Source organism: Carassius carassius, chromosome 7 (genome assembly GCF_963082965.1).
Source record: "Carassius carassius chromosome 7, fCarCar2.1, whole genome shotgun sequence".
Taxonomy (NCBI): Eukaryota; Metazoa; Chordata; class Actinopteri; order Cypriniformes; family Cyprinidae; genus Carassius; species Carassius carassius.
Genome location: NC_081761.1, coordinates 32,584,209 through 32,600,698, shown reverse-complemented (window position 1 = coordinate 32,600,698; position 16,490 = coordinate 32,584,209). Strand labels below are relative to the sequence as shown.

General features: G+C 36.6%; 3 protein-coding genes across 5 annotated transcripts; all 3 read left to right on the top strand.

Annotated features, from left to right (window-relative positions):
- Positions 1 to 296: 296 nt before the first annotated feature.
- LOC132143952 (E3 ISG15--protein ligase HERC5-like) lies at positions 297 to 1,870 on the top strand. Its single transcript, XM_059554614.1, has 8 exons — positions 297 to 354; positions 581 to 640; positions 737 to 812; positions 945 to 1,131; positions 1,216 to 1,376; positions 1,460 to 1,534; positions 1,631 to 1,709; positions 1,815 to 1,870. Exons 1-8 carry the CDS (start codon positions 305 to 307, stop codon positions 1,823 to 1,825), a joined length of 699 nt encoding a protein of 232 aa, XP_059410597.1. The 5' UTR covers positions 297 to 304; the 3' UTR covers positions 1,826 to 1,870.
- Positions 1,871 to 2,143: 273 nt separating this feature from the next.
- On the top strand, positions 2,144 to 5,653 carry LOC132143954 (probable E3 ubiquitin-protein ligase HERC4). Its single transcript, XM_059554616.1, has 5 exons — positions 2,144 to 2,490; positions 2,588 to 2,728; positions 4,309 to 4,475; positions 4,747 to 4,805; positions 5,581 to 5,653. The coding sequence occupies exons 1-4, from the start codon at positions 2,404 to 2,406 to the stop codon at positions 4,790 to 4,792; spliced, it is 441 nt and encodes a 146-aa protein (XP_059410599.1). The 5' UTR covers positions 2,144 to 2,403; the 3' UTR covers positions 4,793 to 4,805; positions 5,581 to 5,653.
- Positions 5,654 to 6,903: 1,250 nt separating this feature from the next.
- Positions 6,904 to 15,968, top strand: LOC132143949 (probable E3 ubiquitin-protein ligase HERC3). Of its 3 annotated transcripts, XM_059554611.1 has the most exons (24): positions 6,904 to 7,248; positions 7,440 to 7,563; positions 7,646 to 7,722; positions 7,818 to 8,039; positions 8,195 to 8,286; positions 10,850 to 10,980; positions 11,146 to 11,273; positions 11,374 to 11,444; positions 11,528 to 11,637; positions 11,790 to 11,849; positions 11,945 to 12,050; positions 12,131 to 12,317; positions 12,396 to 12,559; positions 12,645 to 12,719; positions 12,811 to 12,909; positions 13,014 to 13,082; positions 13,390 to 13,536; positions 13,610 to 13,753; positions 14,014 to 14,180; positions 14,281 to 14,347; positions 14,427 to 14,485; positions 14,793 to 14,976; positions 15,057 to 15,156; positions 15,259 to 15,968. In XM_059554611.1, the coding sequence occupies exons 1-24, from the start codon at positions 7,041 to 7,043 to the stop codon at positions 15,471 to 15,473; spliced, it is 3,006 nt and encodes a 1,001-aa protein (XP_059410594.1). In that variant the 5' UTR covers positions 6,904 to 7,040; the 3' UTR covers positions 15,474 to 15,968. The 3 variants fall into 3 exon arrangements, 2 of the variants coding, with proteins under 2 accessions (XP_059410594.1, XP_059410595.1); XM_059554612.1 differs by lacking the exon at positions 6,904 to 7,248 and having other exon boundaries at positions 7,500 to 7,563; positions 8,199 to 8,286; XR_009434301.1 differs by lacking the exons at positions 14,427 to 14,485; positions 15,259 to 15,968 and having other exon boundaries at positions 15,057 to 15,109.
- Positions 15,969 to 16,490: the final 522 nt, after the last annotated feature.

Here is a 16,490-nt window from a genome sequence, read left to right as displayed (position 1 = left end):
GTCCCGGGCCGGCAGCAATTGTGGGTGGGGGGAGTGCATGTACAGTTCTCTCTCCACCTTCAATACCACGACTTAGGTGCCCTTGAGCAAGGCACTGAACCCCCAACTGCTCCCCGGGCGCCGCAGCATAAATGGCTGCCCACTGCTCCGGGTGTGTGCTCACAGTGTGTGTGTGTGTGTGTTCACTGCTCTGTGTGTGTGCACTTCGGATGGGTTAAATGCAGAGCACAAATTCTGAGTATGGGTCACCATACTTGGCTGAATGTCACTTCACTTTCACTTTTCACTTTCATTAAATGAGAGAATGATTGAACGTTGGGTGTCAGAAAGAGATTCATGGGTAACAATAAAGAGGTGAGTGCCTGACTCAGTTTTATAGACAGACTTCTGTTTTCATTTATGTGTAATTAAGAAAATATTTCCAAAGTGTTTGTCAGTTCTTGTCTGAGTTTTACTGAAGGATTCATCAAATAGATTTGACTTGTATGTAGAGTATTAGAAGTCTTACTAGTATTTCTGTGGCCTGTAATTTATATATGTTCGGGTAATGCATATACATGTAAATGGACAATATTTACAGGGAAATAACAAAGATGTTCTCCTCTGCTGCCTGTTTGAATGGAAGTTTTCTCAAAGCAAGGTAATTCAGAAGTACGTATGTCTAGTCATTTTTGAGCCCAAAACAAATCTGCTGAAAGCATCACAAATATCTTATGTATGTTTTTTGTTTTTGTAGTCAAGATGAACAGGATTTTGAACTGGCTGAAAAAGCTTTTTCAAAGTTATTAGGGAATGAAAAGGTGATATCAAAGGTAATAGTAAATCCAAAATATCCAGTTTGTTTAACATGTTTAACATAAAGGTGCTGAAAAGGGTTTTACTTTCACAAACTGAGAGAACTTAATTGTATGCAACCTGAAATTCCTTTAATTTCTGTATCTCAGGTAGTGAAGGTGGTTGAACAGATGCTTTGTTCTCTGAATCCTAATCCAGTTGGTGAGGAATCGCTGAGAGTTTATCTTCTCATCCCTGAGCTCATCAGATCTATCCAGAAACAGCAAAGAACCGAACTCACTGAAGCTCTGGCCTCCAAAGTCCTTCAGCTGGATCCCGATGCTCACAAGGTGTTAGGTAAAGCTGGGAGAACTTTCAGCCTTTCACTTGTGTTTTTGGCTTTGTTGCATTTGTCTAAGTATTTTTAGGTTATATTCGCAGAGAAGTACTGGTCCAAACTCCCTGATGGTTGGCTCAAAAGCCTGGTGAAGTTATTTCGTAAAGCATCTGCTGAGCTGATTGGCCAGATTTCTTATGGTAAAATGAACCAGGATATACAGCGCTTGGAGAAGTTTTTGAAGATTCTTCAGACTATCCATCAGGTGTCTTTTTTAAACACTGGATTAAAGATGTAATTTAATCAATCATTCTATAATACTCTAGTTGCTTATACTTTATTCTGAAGGTCTGCTGCAGTGCCAACAGAGACATCCCAAAGAGGGATTTCATCATTCATGAGATCAATGATCTACTAGATATGGTAAGAACCAAAGCAATAGTGAATTATGCTGAACAGAATTATTTTCTTTGAGGAATACTAAAATAGAAGAAAATTCTCTTTTTTCTACATCAATAGCTGCAAACCACCTTGGAATACCTGAAAGAGTGCAATGATGTCTATGATATAGTTTTGAAACAACATTACTACATTGTGGGTATTGAAGGCTTGTAACATGATACATGTAAATATTTAACTTTTTATGTTTTTTGTTTAATAACTTTAAGAAAACCTATATTTCTCCCATGCATCTTTCTTCCAGAGAACTATTAAAATATTATTGAAGTTCCCTTTTGCTGCTGATTCTGCATCTAAATGTTTTGTGTAAGTGACATATGCCATGCTAATCTGAGGGTATGTTTACATGACAATGATGTATTACAAACTGAGAAGTTCTTCCATGGATTTATTTGAAACATTTAGCATACAGACAGCAACATTGGCAAAACAATCCTATTTCACACTGAGCGATATCACTTTGTAAAGAAACACTACGCACCTGTGCACATACCTATACTGATCACATAATATGCATGTGCATGACGTCACAGTTTTCACAAATTCCGGAGATTTTTACCTGAATATTATTTTGTTTATAAAAACTTGCACTTTGAAACCTGTTTTCAAAAGTTTGCATTTTTAGACTCCCAAAATGCTGTTGTCATGTAAATGATTGGCCAAAACACAAGGTTTCCATTTTTAGTTTTAGAAAACCGTGTCATGTAAACACCCCGAGAATGTAATCATTTTATGCAAATACCCTGCTAACATTATTGTACTTTTTTAAGTACCTGCGGAATGAAAGGATACAGAGCATTTCAGGCTTATTCATACACAATGACAATACCAACATGCTGCAAATAAACAGGGAATCAGTGTTGATGGACACACTTGAGTATCTGAGACAAAACATCCACTCATATTTCCATCCATTGAAGGTAAATGGAATAGCACTAAAATCCAAAAGTTAACCATTTGAAACATCTGATATGCCATTTTACCATATTGTAAGGCTTCGTTTTTTTTTCTGTCCAGGTGACGTTTATTGGGGAGAATGGAAGCGATATAAGGGGTTTATCGGCAGAATTTTTCTCCCTCCTTTCCCAATCTATTCTGAAATGGGAGAAGAAGGTGCTGGAAGTCCAAGAGAATTCACTTGTTTGGTTCAATCCTGATGTAAGTTTTACGCAAAACATTCCTTGTAAATTCTAATGTGGTCTTTCTCATACAGGTGCGTCTCAATAAATTAGAATGTCGTGGAAATATTAATTTATTTCAGTAATTCAACACAATTTTTAAACTTTGTTAAAGTTGTTAAACTCGTGTATTAAATAAAATCAAAGCACACAGACTGAAGTAGTTTAAGTCTTTGGTTCTTTTAATTGTGATGACTTTGGCTCACATTTAACAAAAACCCAATCACAACAAATTAGAATATGGTGACATGCCAATCAGCTAATCAACTCAAAACAACTGCAAAGTTTTCCTGAGCCTTCAAAATTGTCTCTTAGCTTGGTTCACTTGGTCAGACTGATGATCTGACAGTTGTCCAGAAGACAATCATTGACACCCTTCACAAGGAGGGTAAGCCACAAACATTAATTGCCAAAGAGGCTGGCTGTTCACAGAGTGCTGTATCCAAGCATGTTAACAGAAAGTTGAGTGGACGAAAAAGTGTGGAAGAAAAAGATGCACAACCAACCGAGAGAACTGCAGCCTTATGAGGATTGTCAAGCGAAATCGATTCAAGAATTTGAGTAAACTTCACAAGGAATGGACTGAGGCTGGGATCAAGGCATCAAGAGCCACCACACACAGACGTGTCAAGGAATTTGGCTCCAGTTGTCGTATTCCTCTTGTTAAGCCACTTCTGAACCACAGACAACATCAGAGGTGTCTTACCTGGGCTAAGGAGAAGAAGAACTGGACTGTTGCCCAGTGGTCCAAAGTCCTCTTTTCAGATGAGAGCAAGTTTTGTATTTCATTTGGAAACCAAGGTCCAGTGTTACGTTTCCGCAGTTTGTGATGATTTGGGGTGCAGTGTCATCTGCTGGTGTTGGCCCATTGTGTTTTTTGAAAACTAAGGTCACAGCACCGGTTTACCAAGAAATTTTGGAGTGCTTCATGCTTCCTTTTGCTGACCAGCTTTTTGAAGACGCTGATTTCATTTTCCAGCAGGATTTGTCACCTGCCTACACTGCCAAAAGCACCAAAAGGTGGTTAAATTACCATGGCGTTGGTGTGTTTGACTGGCCAGCAAACTCATCAGACCTGAATCACATAGAAAATCTATGGAGTATTGTCAAGAGGAAAATGAGAAACAAGAGACCAAACAATGCAGATGATCTGAAGGCCACTTTCAAAGAATCCTGGGCTTCCATACCACCTCAGCAGTGCCACAAACTGATCACCTCCATGCCACGCCGAATTGAGGCAGTAATTAAAGCAAAAGAAGCCCTTTCCAAGTATTGAGTACATGTACAGTAAATTAACATACTTTCCAGAAGGTCAACAACTCACTATTTTTTTTGGTCTTATTAAGTATTCTAATTTGTTGAGATTGGTGGGTTTTTGTTAAATGTGAGCCAAAATCATCACAATTAAAAGATCCAAAGACTTAAACTACTTCAGTCTGTGTGCATTGAATTTATTTAATACACTATATATGAAATAAATTAACTTTTCAACAACATTCAAATGTATTGAAATGCACCTGTATATCACATATATGTGCTGTGATGCTTGTGTCTTTTCAGGGCATGCAAGCTAATAGAGATTTTTACTATCTTGGTGTTATTTGTGGAATGGCGCTCTACAACCGTCATTATATAAACATTGACTTCCCACTGGCCTTGTTCAAGAAACTCCTCCAGCAGAGTCCCACTCTGAATGATCTGGAGGAACTGTCTCCTGTGGAGGCCAGGTAAACGATTAAAGACTACGAGACATTAGACTTTTTATACTGTAGGCTTCACAGTAGTGTTTCAGAGCAGGTCATATTTATAATTGTATTTCAAAAATCTCATTAGAAGTCTGAAAAGCCTTCTTGAGGACGAAGTAGTGGATATGCTCTTTTTGGATTTCACGGTAATACTACAGTTTCTGTGGTTGACTTGTATAATTGTACACCACTGTTATTTTAAAACTTACATTTGTGACCCTGGGCCATTCGTGCTGTTATTTACCTCGTTCAGGTCAAAGGGCAAGAGCTCATTCCAAATGGAAATCAGATTCCAGTGACCAAAGCTAATAGGTAGGCTCTACAATGTAATTGTCTGTCTATCTATCTGTTTGTCTGCCTGTCTGTCTCTCTCTCTCTCTCAATTCTTCAAACTTTCGATCAAACTGGTCCTGATAAAACATTCATTTTCTATTTGACCTTGTGATGTTATACTGTTTTATTAAGTCGCTTTTGTACATTTCTCAGATCAGATCAGAACTGAAATTCTCAAAACAACCTCTACATCATGTAGTCACTTGTGCACATCAAAAAGCAATTTCTCATTCTTTTGTACAAGTTGCAAATTATTTTGTATGTTCACGCAACTGATTATATACACTTGTCTGCTGTTTCCTACAGTTGCTTATATGTTGATCAAAATATATTATACTGGTTCTCTGTTGAATAGTCCTACCCCCAAAACATCAAATCATTAGTTCTTTGCTTAAGCCTTTCAATGAAAAATGGTTAGTTGTCATAATTTGTCATTTCTATTATCCAGTTTTTTTACAAATGTTTTCTGAATTTATGAATTGTTACAGGCTTTTGAAAGTAATCCATTGTATTGTACTGTTTGTACAATTTTTTTAATGCACATATTGGTTTGCCGATATTAATATTAAGTATACCAAAGAGACTGAGAAAAACTGAAAAATACTTCAATGAATTATCCATTACTTATAAATGGATATTACATGAAAAGACAACATAAAACAGATAATTTAGCCTATAGATGATGTATATGTTCCCTGTTTTTGCAGTGCTGGATTTCCTTGTGTTTCATTGCAAAGTTTCATTTCATTTGCAGACTGGAGTATGTGGATTTGTATGTAGACTTCATTTTCAACAAGTCAGTAAAGAGTCAGTTTGAGCATTTTTCAAGAGGTTTCTTTAAGGGCTGTCCACTTAATGCCTGGAGCATGTTCCACCCCGAGGAACTCCAGCAGTTTTTCCAAGGCTCCCCTAAATACGAGTGGAAGGAGCTTCAGCTGGTAAACGTGTTCAAGAAACTTGACAATTCTTGATGTTTTAAATATTTCACGAGAATAAACTTTCCTCAAGGTTCCAACCCCAAAATATTTGAAGTCAAGTATATGTTACTAAACTTTGTAGCTCACTAGTTTTAAATGTTACATGAACTGTTATTCAGTTTTGCCTGATTTTCTTTCAGTCATAGATTTGCCATATATATGTTACTCTTTTGCTTAATGTGGTTACATTATTTTTGTAAATTTATAGTTGTCATAAAAAACTGTGGGCTTAAGAATCACAACATGAGAGCTATACATATTCTATTTTATATATATCATAAAAAAATAATGACCTTTCATTGTTTATGCTCACAGTGAAGAGAATAACTCAACAAAAGCACTTTGTTATTTTTATATTATATAAAATAATGCATTAATATGTGGATATTCTGGTATGTCAACTTATAACCTGTTACTGATTGTTTCTTCAAACATATTTAATTGCTTAAATAAAAATACATGTTTTAGTAAACACTTTTGGGCTCATTCATAATCTGTTTGGTTAACATGTTTGATCCAATTTTCAGCAGATGTTTCTTGTCACACATAATGTCCTCCCAGCACTTTGACCTTCCGTCATTGAGGTGGATGGACAGCCTCAGAAAAGTAATGAAGCACAGAAACGTTCACACGAAACAGCAGAAATATTTCTTTTTGAACATGAGTACATCAGATTTTTTTTATTATTTTATTCATTGGCCATTTGAATTTGTAAAAAAATAAAAAAATAAAAAAATAACCACATACCGTCTCCGTTATAAGTTAGAATGGCATAAATGATTTCGCGTTCTAAAATATACAGGAGTTACGCAAAGCTTATACAGAATTACAAGCTTCACCATCCACTTTTTCTGTGTGAAAAACGTGAAAAATGGAGACTTTAGTGAGTTTTTAGTCCATTACATTTTGGCAAACACCTCTTTTTGTGATCCGCGAAGGAATGTATAGTATAGGACTACTGATTTGAAACAATAACAGAGTATAGATTGCCAACAGAATCTTAATTTATGGGCGAACGATCCCTTTAAATTTTGGTTTCGTTTTCCAGTGACGTACTAAGATATTCTCACCTACTTTCATTTTGTGGGAAATTGAAGTTTCATTTAGGCTAAAACCAACAATTTTCTGATTGACTTTCGTGTTTGATTTCAGTTTAATGTGAGTGTGTTCCTCAGACCATGATGCACTGCAGATAATCTCTTCAGGAGTCTGTTCTTCTCGTGCATCAGCTGTGATCATGTTGTGTTTTTGGGGAGCGCAGGTCAGAGAGGGTTTGGGGCTGGTGAAGCCTGACCTAGTCAGACACGGCAATTCTGGAATACAATCTGTGTGTCCGAGAACAGCAGTTCAGGACATGTCAGCTGGAAGGAGTTTTGCTGGATTTGTCCGGGATGGGAAGGTCTCGATCCTGAGATTGCGAAGTGAAGATTATGACCAACATACAGGTATGATAAAATAAATGGCGCTTTGGTTTATTTCATGTTGTTAGATTATAACCACACAGGCTAAAAACATAATAATTGATGAGATATGCAATGAAAACATAAAGATATTTTTTTTAAAATAAAAAGTTTTTAAGTTTATAAACATGTTTATAATATTTAAAATATATGGACCTATATATTATTTGCTCCAGAATCACTAGAGCTAAAGGACGAAACTGATGACAGAATCAGACTGATTGTCTGTGGAGGAGATGGTGCGGTGCTTCTTTCTGATTCAGGAAAAGTTCTCATCATGGACAAATCTGCTGTGTGCAAGTATGTTTATGTAGGCAAAACAGTAAATTACCATTAATGATAATAACAAATATCTATCTGAAAGATTGTCTTGTCTCTGCAGGTCTCTCAAAGGTCTGGATAACAGGCAGGTGATTCAGATCACATGTGGAGACCATCATTCAGTGGCACTAACTAAGGGTATTGACAACTATTTCATCTACCATTTGCTTTCATCTTTTAACATCTCATGATTGAGGTTTGAGTGTAGATGTTGAGAGCTGTTGCTCTTTCAGATGGTCAGGTGTTCGTATGGGGGGAGAACTCTCACGGTCAGCTGGGTTTGAGGAAAGATCATCCCAGCTCTCCGTCTGCTCAACATGTTCAGAGTCTGAGTGGGGTCCCGCTGGCTCAGATCAGCGCTGGAGGAGACCACAGCTTTGTGTTGTCTCTCTCTGGAGTCGTGTTTGGATGGGGAAAGAACTCTGCTGGACAGCTGGGCCTCGGAGACACTACAGGTCTGATCATTTCATCATGTAAAAGCTAAATCAGTAACAGTATGAAAGTACACATAAATTTACCAAATGTGTGCTATACTGTGAAATCTATATCAAAGCATGAATATTATGCATTTTGAAGTGATGAATTCAATTCACAATTCTTGTCACCAAAGACAGGCACATCCCAACAATTATAAATAGCCTTCAATTGAAGAAAACTGTGTCCATCTCTTGTGGAGGGGAACATACTGCCACTCTATCAAAGGTACAGTATCATTATTTTATAATAATAATAACAATAATTATTTTTATTATTACAGAGTTAGGTCCATATATAATTGTTGCTGACCAAACATATCCATATAGTTGCAGTTATATAATGAATACAGGATTAAAGTGCACACTCTGATCTTTAATTTGAGAGTATTCTCTTCAAATATCAGAGGAAAGGTTAAGGACTTACAGCTTTTTAATATGTACCTCCTCCCTTTTTGAAGGGACCATAAATCGGACCATAAGGAACATAAATTGGACAGTTCACTCAAAATCTGTTTCATGTACAGATGTGGGCTATTCCTTCATTATTTCTACATCAATTAAGCAATTTAAAGGTCTGGAGTTGATTCTAAGTGTGTCATTTGCATTTGGAAGCTGTTGTGGACCCACATCATGCAGTCAAATGAGCTCTCCATGCAGGTGGAACAGACAATTGTTAGGCTTCAAAAATAAAACAAATCCATCCAAGAGATAGCAGGAACATTAGGAGTGGCCAAATCAACAGTTTGGTACCTTCTGAGAAAAAAAGAACGCACTGGTGAGCTCAGCTACATTAAAAAGGCCTGGATGTCCATGGATGACAAGTATTGCAATGGCATGAGCATGTTCTTCCAGTGGCACTGGGTCCTTGGTGATTATTGATGTTGTGACAGAAGAGAGAAGCAGCCGGAAGAATTCTGAAGTGTACATGTACAGTATATATTCTCTGCCAAATGCACAAAATTGATTGGAAATGACCCAAAACATACTGCAAAAGCAAAGTGGAATATTCTGGAATGGCCAAGTCAATCTTGTAGGGGAATTACAGTTAAAACACAATGGTGAAGAAGACACCTCATCTCAGGTCAGGATGTCAGCAGAAACTGGTCTTCTCACAGAGCATAGGTGCGGACACACACACACACACACACACACACACACCCCCTTTTAGCTGGCCTTGTGACTCTAGGAGAAGGAATACACTTACATGTGTTCATGTCTGTTACTCTTAACTCTTAATTAATATAGAGAAGGAAGGATATGATCAGGCGGCATCCACTCATCCTCTCTTTCAATCTCCTGATCTCATCCCGATTGAGCATGCATTTCACTTTCTAAAAACAAAACTAAAAGGCCCACAAACAGACAATAAGTGAAGTCAGCTGCAGTACAGGCCTGGCAAAGCATCACCGATGTCCATGAGTTCCAGACTTAAGGCATTCAATGCCTTCAAGGGATTCTCAACAAAATATTGAAAATAAATTTTTTATTTACGGACCAAGCCTCGAAGGGGCTAAAATTCAACATTGAAATGGAAATAACTCTTGATCCCTTAAATGAAACTTAGTACATCTGATTACTCTCATCATGTTGATCTCTTTGGACTGAGCTGCAAAGAAATGACTGAACAGATTTAAAAGTTATGATGCTGTGAACTTAAATGAGGTTGACTTGAAATTGGTTCAAAGGATTTATCCCAATCAAACTTTGATCAGTCATGATGAAACTTTGTACACTTCATCAACTGCGTGATATGAGGGTCCATGCCAAAGTTGGGAACAGCGCCACTTATAATTCATGAGACATGAAACGTTGCTCTTTTTGCTTATAACTTTTCAACAGTTAGTCAAAAAATCATAATCTTGTTACTGGATTCCTTGCGTCATGCTGAATCTGCAGATTTCAATTTTCATATCAGTGTCAGTGTTTTTGTACCACCATTTTGAAATTTGTCATAAATTGGTCATAAATTGCAATATCTTTTGTACCATTTGACATATTAGCACAAACATTCAGGAATCATTGACGGCATGCCCTGGAGCTACCTGAGAAGTTTGAACAGAGATATAAAGTTTTTTTTACAAAAAAAGCTTAGAACTTTTGTAAACATTGTCCGAGTTTTATTATTTTTATATATTCTTTCATTCCCTGGGTCATGACAATTCTGACAAAGCCTCATTTACAATTTTACATTGATGTGGCTGTCCTCCAAATTTAAATAAATGTAAAACTCATGTTTTTACTACTCCTACAATTTTTGTCCAATTTTGTCCAAAATCTGACCAGATGATCTTTGGACCGAGCTGCACAAAAATGACTAGACCTGGAGGTTGTGGGTTTGCGTCCTGTATGGTAACTTTATACAATTGTGTGTAATGTTGTGCTGTTTTGATTCCTTTGTTACCCAGATCAGCTTAGTACAAATCTTTATACCTTCTGCAGCTATATTTATGATTATATTTATTTTTTCCAATTACATCTGAGCCCCTGAAAATGCGCAGTCTGTGTATAAAAATGGTTGTATTTCTTTTTGTATAATTTTATGTTATATTTTTGTTCAAGCCCTTGGATTGAAACTTAAAGTCTACACTACAATTGATTCTGGATAGTTTCATTTTAATTCTATTCTGGTGGCATACAGAGCCACCATCCAGAAAAATTGTGTCAGTTTCCAAATATATATATATATGGACCTAAATGTACTATTTTTAAATAATAAAATATATCACGCTACATGAATTATGAGATGTCTCATAATGAAATAGATGCTGATGTTATGGCTGTATCATTAGGGTGGCACAGTGTTCACATTTGGATCCGGAGGCTCTGGTCAGCTTGGGCACAACTCTTTTAGAGATGAACATCATCCGCGGGTGGTTGCAGAACTGTGGGGATCTGAAGTGTCACAGGTCACGTGTGGGAGGTAAAGACAATCAGTGTTCAGAGAAATACTACAGATTTCTGTATGCATCTTTTTTAAATCTCATGCAACCATAACATAAAGATAATTCCTCACAATATATGTATTATCCCTAATACAAGTCTTTGTATAGTTCAGTTTAATAAAGATTTTTTTTCTTATGTAAAGACATCACACGCTTGTATCAATCACATCGTCAAAGCTGATCTACTCATTTGGATATGGGATGCAAGGGCAGCTGGGAAATGGAGAAATGATCGCACAGTCTGTGCCTTTCCCTGTGGATCTGCCAACTGGTAAGTAAAAGTCATCATTTAGCATTAGGGTATTTTGTTATGAATATTTTATATGTATGATGATTCTCAAAGATCTAAACGAAGTATTTGTTGCACACAGAATGTAAACGTGAATATACGATTGAAAAAATCATCGCTGGGGAGAATCATTCCTTTGCCTTGTTTTTCAAAGTAGGACATGGTAGTTTTCATTCATTAATAGTTTAACATAAATTATTGCTGCACTGTTTACTCATGTTACTTGAATTTTGTAGGAACTTGAAAGTAAGGGCAAATCCAATTCAAGCAGAGGGGTTTTGACATTAAACGACAAAATGATTGACCGATGGCTGTCTGGAACTGATCCATGGGCAACAATAAAGCAGTGAGTGTTTGAGTGCTTGATCTTATGTTTGTAGGATTCTTACTATTTTTATAATCAGAAGTGTAATGGTACAACTGAGCAATTGTATATATGAAAGAAATGCATATGAATGGATTAGAAAATAATAATTAAAAGTATTGTGTTATTTACAGGGAAATAAACACAGTGTTCTCCTCCTCTGCGTCCCTGAATGGAAGTTTTCTCAAAACTAGGTAAAATTAGATAGTTATATTTAGTAATTTCTCATTTTTATGCCTAAAATGACTACTTCCATTACTGATTTGAAAGTAAATGTCTGTTTTTGAAGTTGTGAGGATCATTATCAGACGTCTGAAGAGCATTGTGGTTTGGATTTTGATCTGATTAAAACAACCTTTGCAAAGATATCAGAAAATAAAAGCTTGATAGCAGAGGTAATAATAAATCTAAGATTTATAACCAATTTTACTTAAATGTGTGATACTGTTAATTTAATTTATTTTTTGTATCTCAGGTAGTGAAGGGGGTTCAGCAGACACTGCTGCCATCTCTGAATCCAAATCCAAATGCTGTTGAATCGCTGAGAGTTTATCTTCTCCTCCCTGAGCTCATCAGTTGTCTCAAGAAACAAAAAACCGAACTCACTGAAGCTCTGGCTTCTAAATTTCTTGAGCTGAATTCTGATGATTGCAAGGTGTTAGGTAAAGATGGAAGACTTTTCAGCCTTTGACTTGTGTTTTTGGCTTTGTTGTATTTGTATTTTTATATTATGTTCTCAGACAAGTACTGGTACAAACTCCCTGATGATTGGCTCAAAGGCCTGGTGGAGTTATTTCACAAAGCATCTGCTGAGCTGATTTGCCAGATTTCTTCTGGTGAAATGGGCTATGACTTAACTAGACGCTTGAAGAAGTTTTTGAATGCCCTTCAGATGATCTATCAGGTGCCTTTAAACAAAGATGCTTTTTAGTTCAAAGATGTAATTTAATCTATCACTGTATGATAGTTGTTTATACTTTATTCTGAAGGTCTGCTGCAGTGCCAACAGAGACATCCCAAACAGGAATTTCATCATTCATGAGATCAAAGATCTACTAGATATGGTAAGAACCAAAGCAATAGTGAATTCTCCTGCACAAAGAGATTTTTAGAGGAAAATCAAATTACCACAGAATTCTTTTTCTACATCAATAGCTGCAAGCCACCCTGGAGAAACTTATGTTACCATTTTGGGGTTTTGCTTTTTCTGATGATATTGTGGAGGATATTGTGAAGTTGAAAGATTACTGTTTTGTGAGTATTAAATGTCGACTTGATACATGATGTATGTCATTTTTATGTTTCTTGTTCAATTACTTTAAGAAACCTTATATTACTTCAATGCATCTTTCTTTCAGGAAACTATTAAAATATTGGTCAAGTTCCCTTTTGTGGCAGACATGGTATCTAAACAGATAATGTTTTGTGTAAGTCAGACATGGATATACTAAGTCATTCATATGCCAAACATGCATATGACAAATAACTAATTTTTTAAGTAGCAGTTCACCTAAAATTCAAATTCTGTCATCATTTATTCACTCTTAAACTAAGAAGTGCCCTTTTTTTAACCATACGATGGAGATCAGTGGGCACCAAACTGTCTGGGTACCAATCTTCTTTAAGATATTTTTGTTCTGCAGAAGAAATCAAGTAATTTGAGTAAATGATGACAGAATTTTTATTTTTTGGTGGACTATCCCATTAAAGCTTACATCATTTTACTCTTTTTAGTATTTGCAGGGACTTTTACAGAGCTCTCCAGACCCAGGCACCATCATTTTAAATGACAACGTGTTGCACATAAACAGGAAAACAGTGTTGACAGACACGCTAAAGTATCTCGGACAAAAAACCCACTCATTTTGTTATCCATTGCAGGTAAAAGAATTAGAGAATTGAATTCAGAGTTTAAATGTCTGATATTGTATTTTAATGAAAATCTCCTGTCCAGGTGGTGTTCATTGGGGAGAATGGAGTAGATATGAGGGGTTTATCGGCAGAATTCTTCTCCCTCCTTTCCCAATCTCTTCTGAAATGGGAGAAGAAGGTGCTAAAAGTCAATGAGAGATCATTGGTGGTTTGGTTCAATCCTGATGTAAGTTTTACACCAAACATTCATTCTTCCTAATGTGGTCTTTCTCATATATCACATATATGTGCTGTGATGCTTTTCCATTGTCTTTCTACCACAATTGTTTATACACTTATACAAAGGTTTTTTTTTTTTTTTTTTGGTCTGTGTGTTGTTGTCTTTGTGTACTTGAAGCTTATGTCACTAAAAGAAATTCCTTGTATGCGCAAGCATACTTGGCAATAAAGCTCATTCTGATTCTGATTCTGATTGTGTCTTTTCAGGGCATGCAAGCTAATAGAGATTTTTACTATCTTGGTGTTATTTGTGGAATGGCGCTCTACAACCATCATTATATAAACATTGACTTCCCACTGGCCTTGTTCAAGAAACTCCTCCAGCAGAGTCCCACTCTGAATGATCTGGAGGAACTGTCTCCTGTGGAGGCCAGGTAAACGATTAAAGACTACGAGACATTAGACTTTTTATGCTGTAGGCTTCACAGTAGTGTTTCAGAGCAGGTCATAACTGTATTTCATAAATCTCATTAGAAGTTTAAAAAGTCTTCTTGAGGAGGATGAGGATGAAGTAGTGGATATGCTCAGTTTCGATTTCACGGTAATACAGTTTCTGTGGTTCATTTGTATTAGTGTACACAGCTGTTGTTTAAATTTATGCTCTTTTTTACCTCTTTCAGGTCAAAGGAGAAAAACTCATCCCAAACGGAGATCAAATTAGAGTGACCAAAGCTAATAGGTAGAAACTATCCATCTGTCAACTCTTCAAAATATTTTTTAATGTTTCAAACAAGCTTGTCTTGACAAAACATTCAATTTCTAAATGTCCTCTTGATGGTATTATATATAGAGAGTTATAAAGGAGTTAATGAGGTAGTGACACACAGGTGGAAGTGTCTAGGCAATGATGAGTCAATGCAATAGGTTATGGGAAATGAAGTTCATGGTGGGAAAACAAGGGATTCGGGACGAGTGTCCTCTGGTGGGACTCCAGGAGGAGGATGCAACAATCCATCACTGCATAGTAAAAACACCTTTTTTTCCAGACAGAAGTATGTGGATTTGTATGTAAACTTCGTTTTCAACAAGTCAGTGAAGAAACAGTTCGAGCATTTTTCAAGAGGTTTCTTTAAGGGCTGTCCACTTGATGCCTGGAGCATGTTCCACCCCGAGGAACTCCAGGAGCTTCTCCAAGGCTCCCCTAAATACGAGTGGAAGGAGCTTCAGCTGGTAAACGTGTTCAAGAAACTTGCCAATTCTTGACGTTTTAAATATTTCACAGTACCTGAGTTTTTCTACTTTCTCTTCAGTGTGCTTCCTATGAAAAGTGCTCTGCCTCTGATGAGCTCATCAAGAACTTCTGGACTGTTTTCTTTGAGCTCTCTGAGGAGAACAAGAGGAAATTTCTGGGTAAGTGTTGTCTTTAACATATGAGCATCTTGAAGCATCATGCACATTTAGGGAATATCATTATTATTCTTTCACATCCTCACATTATTTATTTTTCTCTAGTTTTCTTGTATGGGACGGACCGTGTACCTGTGGGAGGTTTCTCAAAGCGCTCTCTGAATATTTCACAGTTAGACAGTCCTGATGCAGATGACCGACTGCCAGAGGCCCAGACCTGTTTTGGCATATTGATTCTTCCCAAATACAGTGACATCAACACACTTCGTGACAAGCTAATACATGCAATCAAGTTTTGTAAGGTTTTTGGACGAGCATGAAATTTCCTCCAGATTCCAGACCCTATGCAGTCAAGCATATGCTGCTAAACTTTGTAGCTTATTGGCTTTGGAAGACTCATATTGGCTAGTTCTCATCATTTATATAGGTTAGACATCATAAAATTGCTTATATATGTAAATAAACACATTGTGAGAGCTATAGATATTCTATTTATGTCATTATTTAAAATATCTTTTATTGTTTGTTTTACTGTTGGTAGACTAACTTAACTAAAGCACTTTGTGATTTGATAGCCTAATATACAGTATGTGTTAATATACAGATATTCTGGTATGTCAATTCAAATTTATTGTATGTTTTGTTATTAAGTGTTTTCTTCAAACATATTGCTTTGATAAAAAAAAATCATGTTATAGTAAATATGTCTTGTATTATCTTTAGAAATGATGTTAATCATATTTACACATGGAACAAAAGAGCCAACAGAACTGGAATAAAATATGTTTAAGTACCAAGTTATTGTTTTGACTTAACACAAAGTTTTCACAATTGAGTTTAATTAATATCCTAACTTTGTTTTTAATGGTGCTCCTTCATAATCTGCTTAGTTCACAAGTTTGAGCCAATTATTAGCAGGTGTTTCTTGTCACACTGTTACTACAAATGTCTTTCAAGCTATTTTAGATGGCCCATTTTAACCTAATAACCCTGCTGAAAAAAAACAGCATATGGTGGTGAGGTATGTTTTGACGCTGGGATGCTGGTTTATGCTGATCCTTTGCTGGTTTATGCTGGTAATGTGCTGCAAAGGACCAGCATAAACCAGCAAAGGACCAGCTCAAACCAGCAAAGGATCAGCGTAAAGCAACAAAGGACCAGCTCAAACCAGCAAAGGACCAGCATAAACCAGAAAAAGGACCAGCTCAAACCAGCAAAGGATCAGCGTAAAGCAGCAAAGGACCAGCTCAAACCAGCAAAGGACCAGCATAAACCAGCAAAGGACCAGCTCAAACCAGCAAAGGACCAGCATAAAATAGCAAAGGACCAGCGTAAAC

What these genes read in the sequence shown, in the direction of transcription:
- LOC132143949 (XM_059554611.1), top strand. Translation starts at nt 7,041, where the DNA reads ATGTTGTGTTTTTGGGGAGCGCAGGTCAGAGAGGGTTTGGGGCTGGTG. An exon ending in CCTTTGCCTTGTTTTTCAAA is followed by an intron (nt 11,445 to 11,527) that starts GTAGGACATGGT and finishes TGAATTTTGTAG; the next exon opens with GAACTTGAAAGTAAGGGCAA. An exon ending in ATAAAAGCTTGATAGCAGAG is followed by an intron (nt 12,051 to 12,130) that starts GTAATAATAAAT and finishes TTTGTATCTCAG; the next exon opens with GTAGTGAAGGGGGTTCAGCA.
- LOC132143954 (XM_059554616.1), top strand. Translation starts at nt 2,404, where the DNA reads ATGCTGCAAATAAACAGGGAATCAGTGTTGATGGACACACTTGAGTAT. An exon ending in CATATTTCCATCCATTGAAG is followed by an intron (nt 2,491 to 2,587) that starts GTAAATGGAATA and finishes TTTTCTGTCCAG; the next exon opens with GTGACGTTTATTGGGGAGAA. An exon ending in CTGTCTCCTGTGGAGGCCAG is followed by an intron (nt 4,476 to 4,746) that starts GTAAACGATTAA and finishes TACCTCGTTCAG; the next exon opens with GTCAAAGGGCAAGAGCTCAT.
- LOC132143952 (XM_059554614.1), top strand. Translation starts at nt 305, where the DNA reads ATGATTGAACGTTGGGTGTCAGAAAGAGATTCATGGGTAACAATAAAG. An exon ending in CGATGCTCACAAGGTGTTAG is followed by an intron (nt 1,132 to 1,215) that starts GTAAAGCTGGGA and finishes TTATATTCGCAG; the next exon opens with AGAAGTACTGGTCCAAACTC. An exon ending in TTCTTCAGACTATCCATCAG is followed by an intron (nt 1,377 to 1,459) that starts GTGTCTTTTTTA and finishes TTTATTCTGAAG; the next exon opens with GTCTGCTGCAGTGCCAACAG.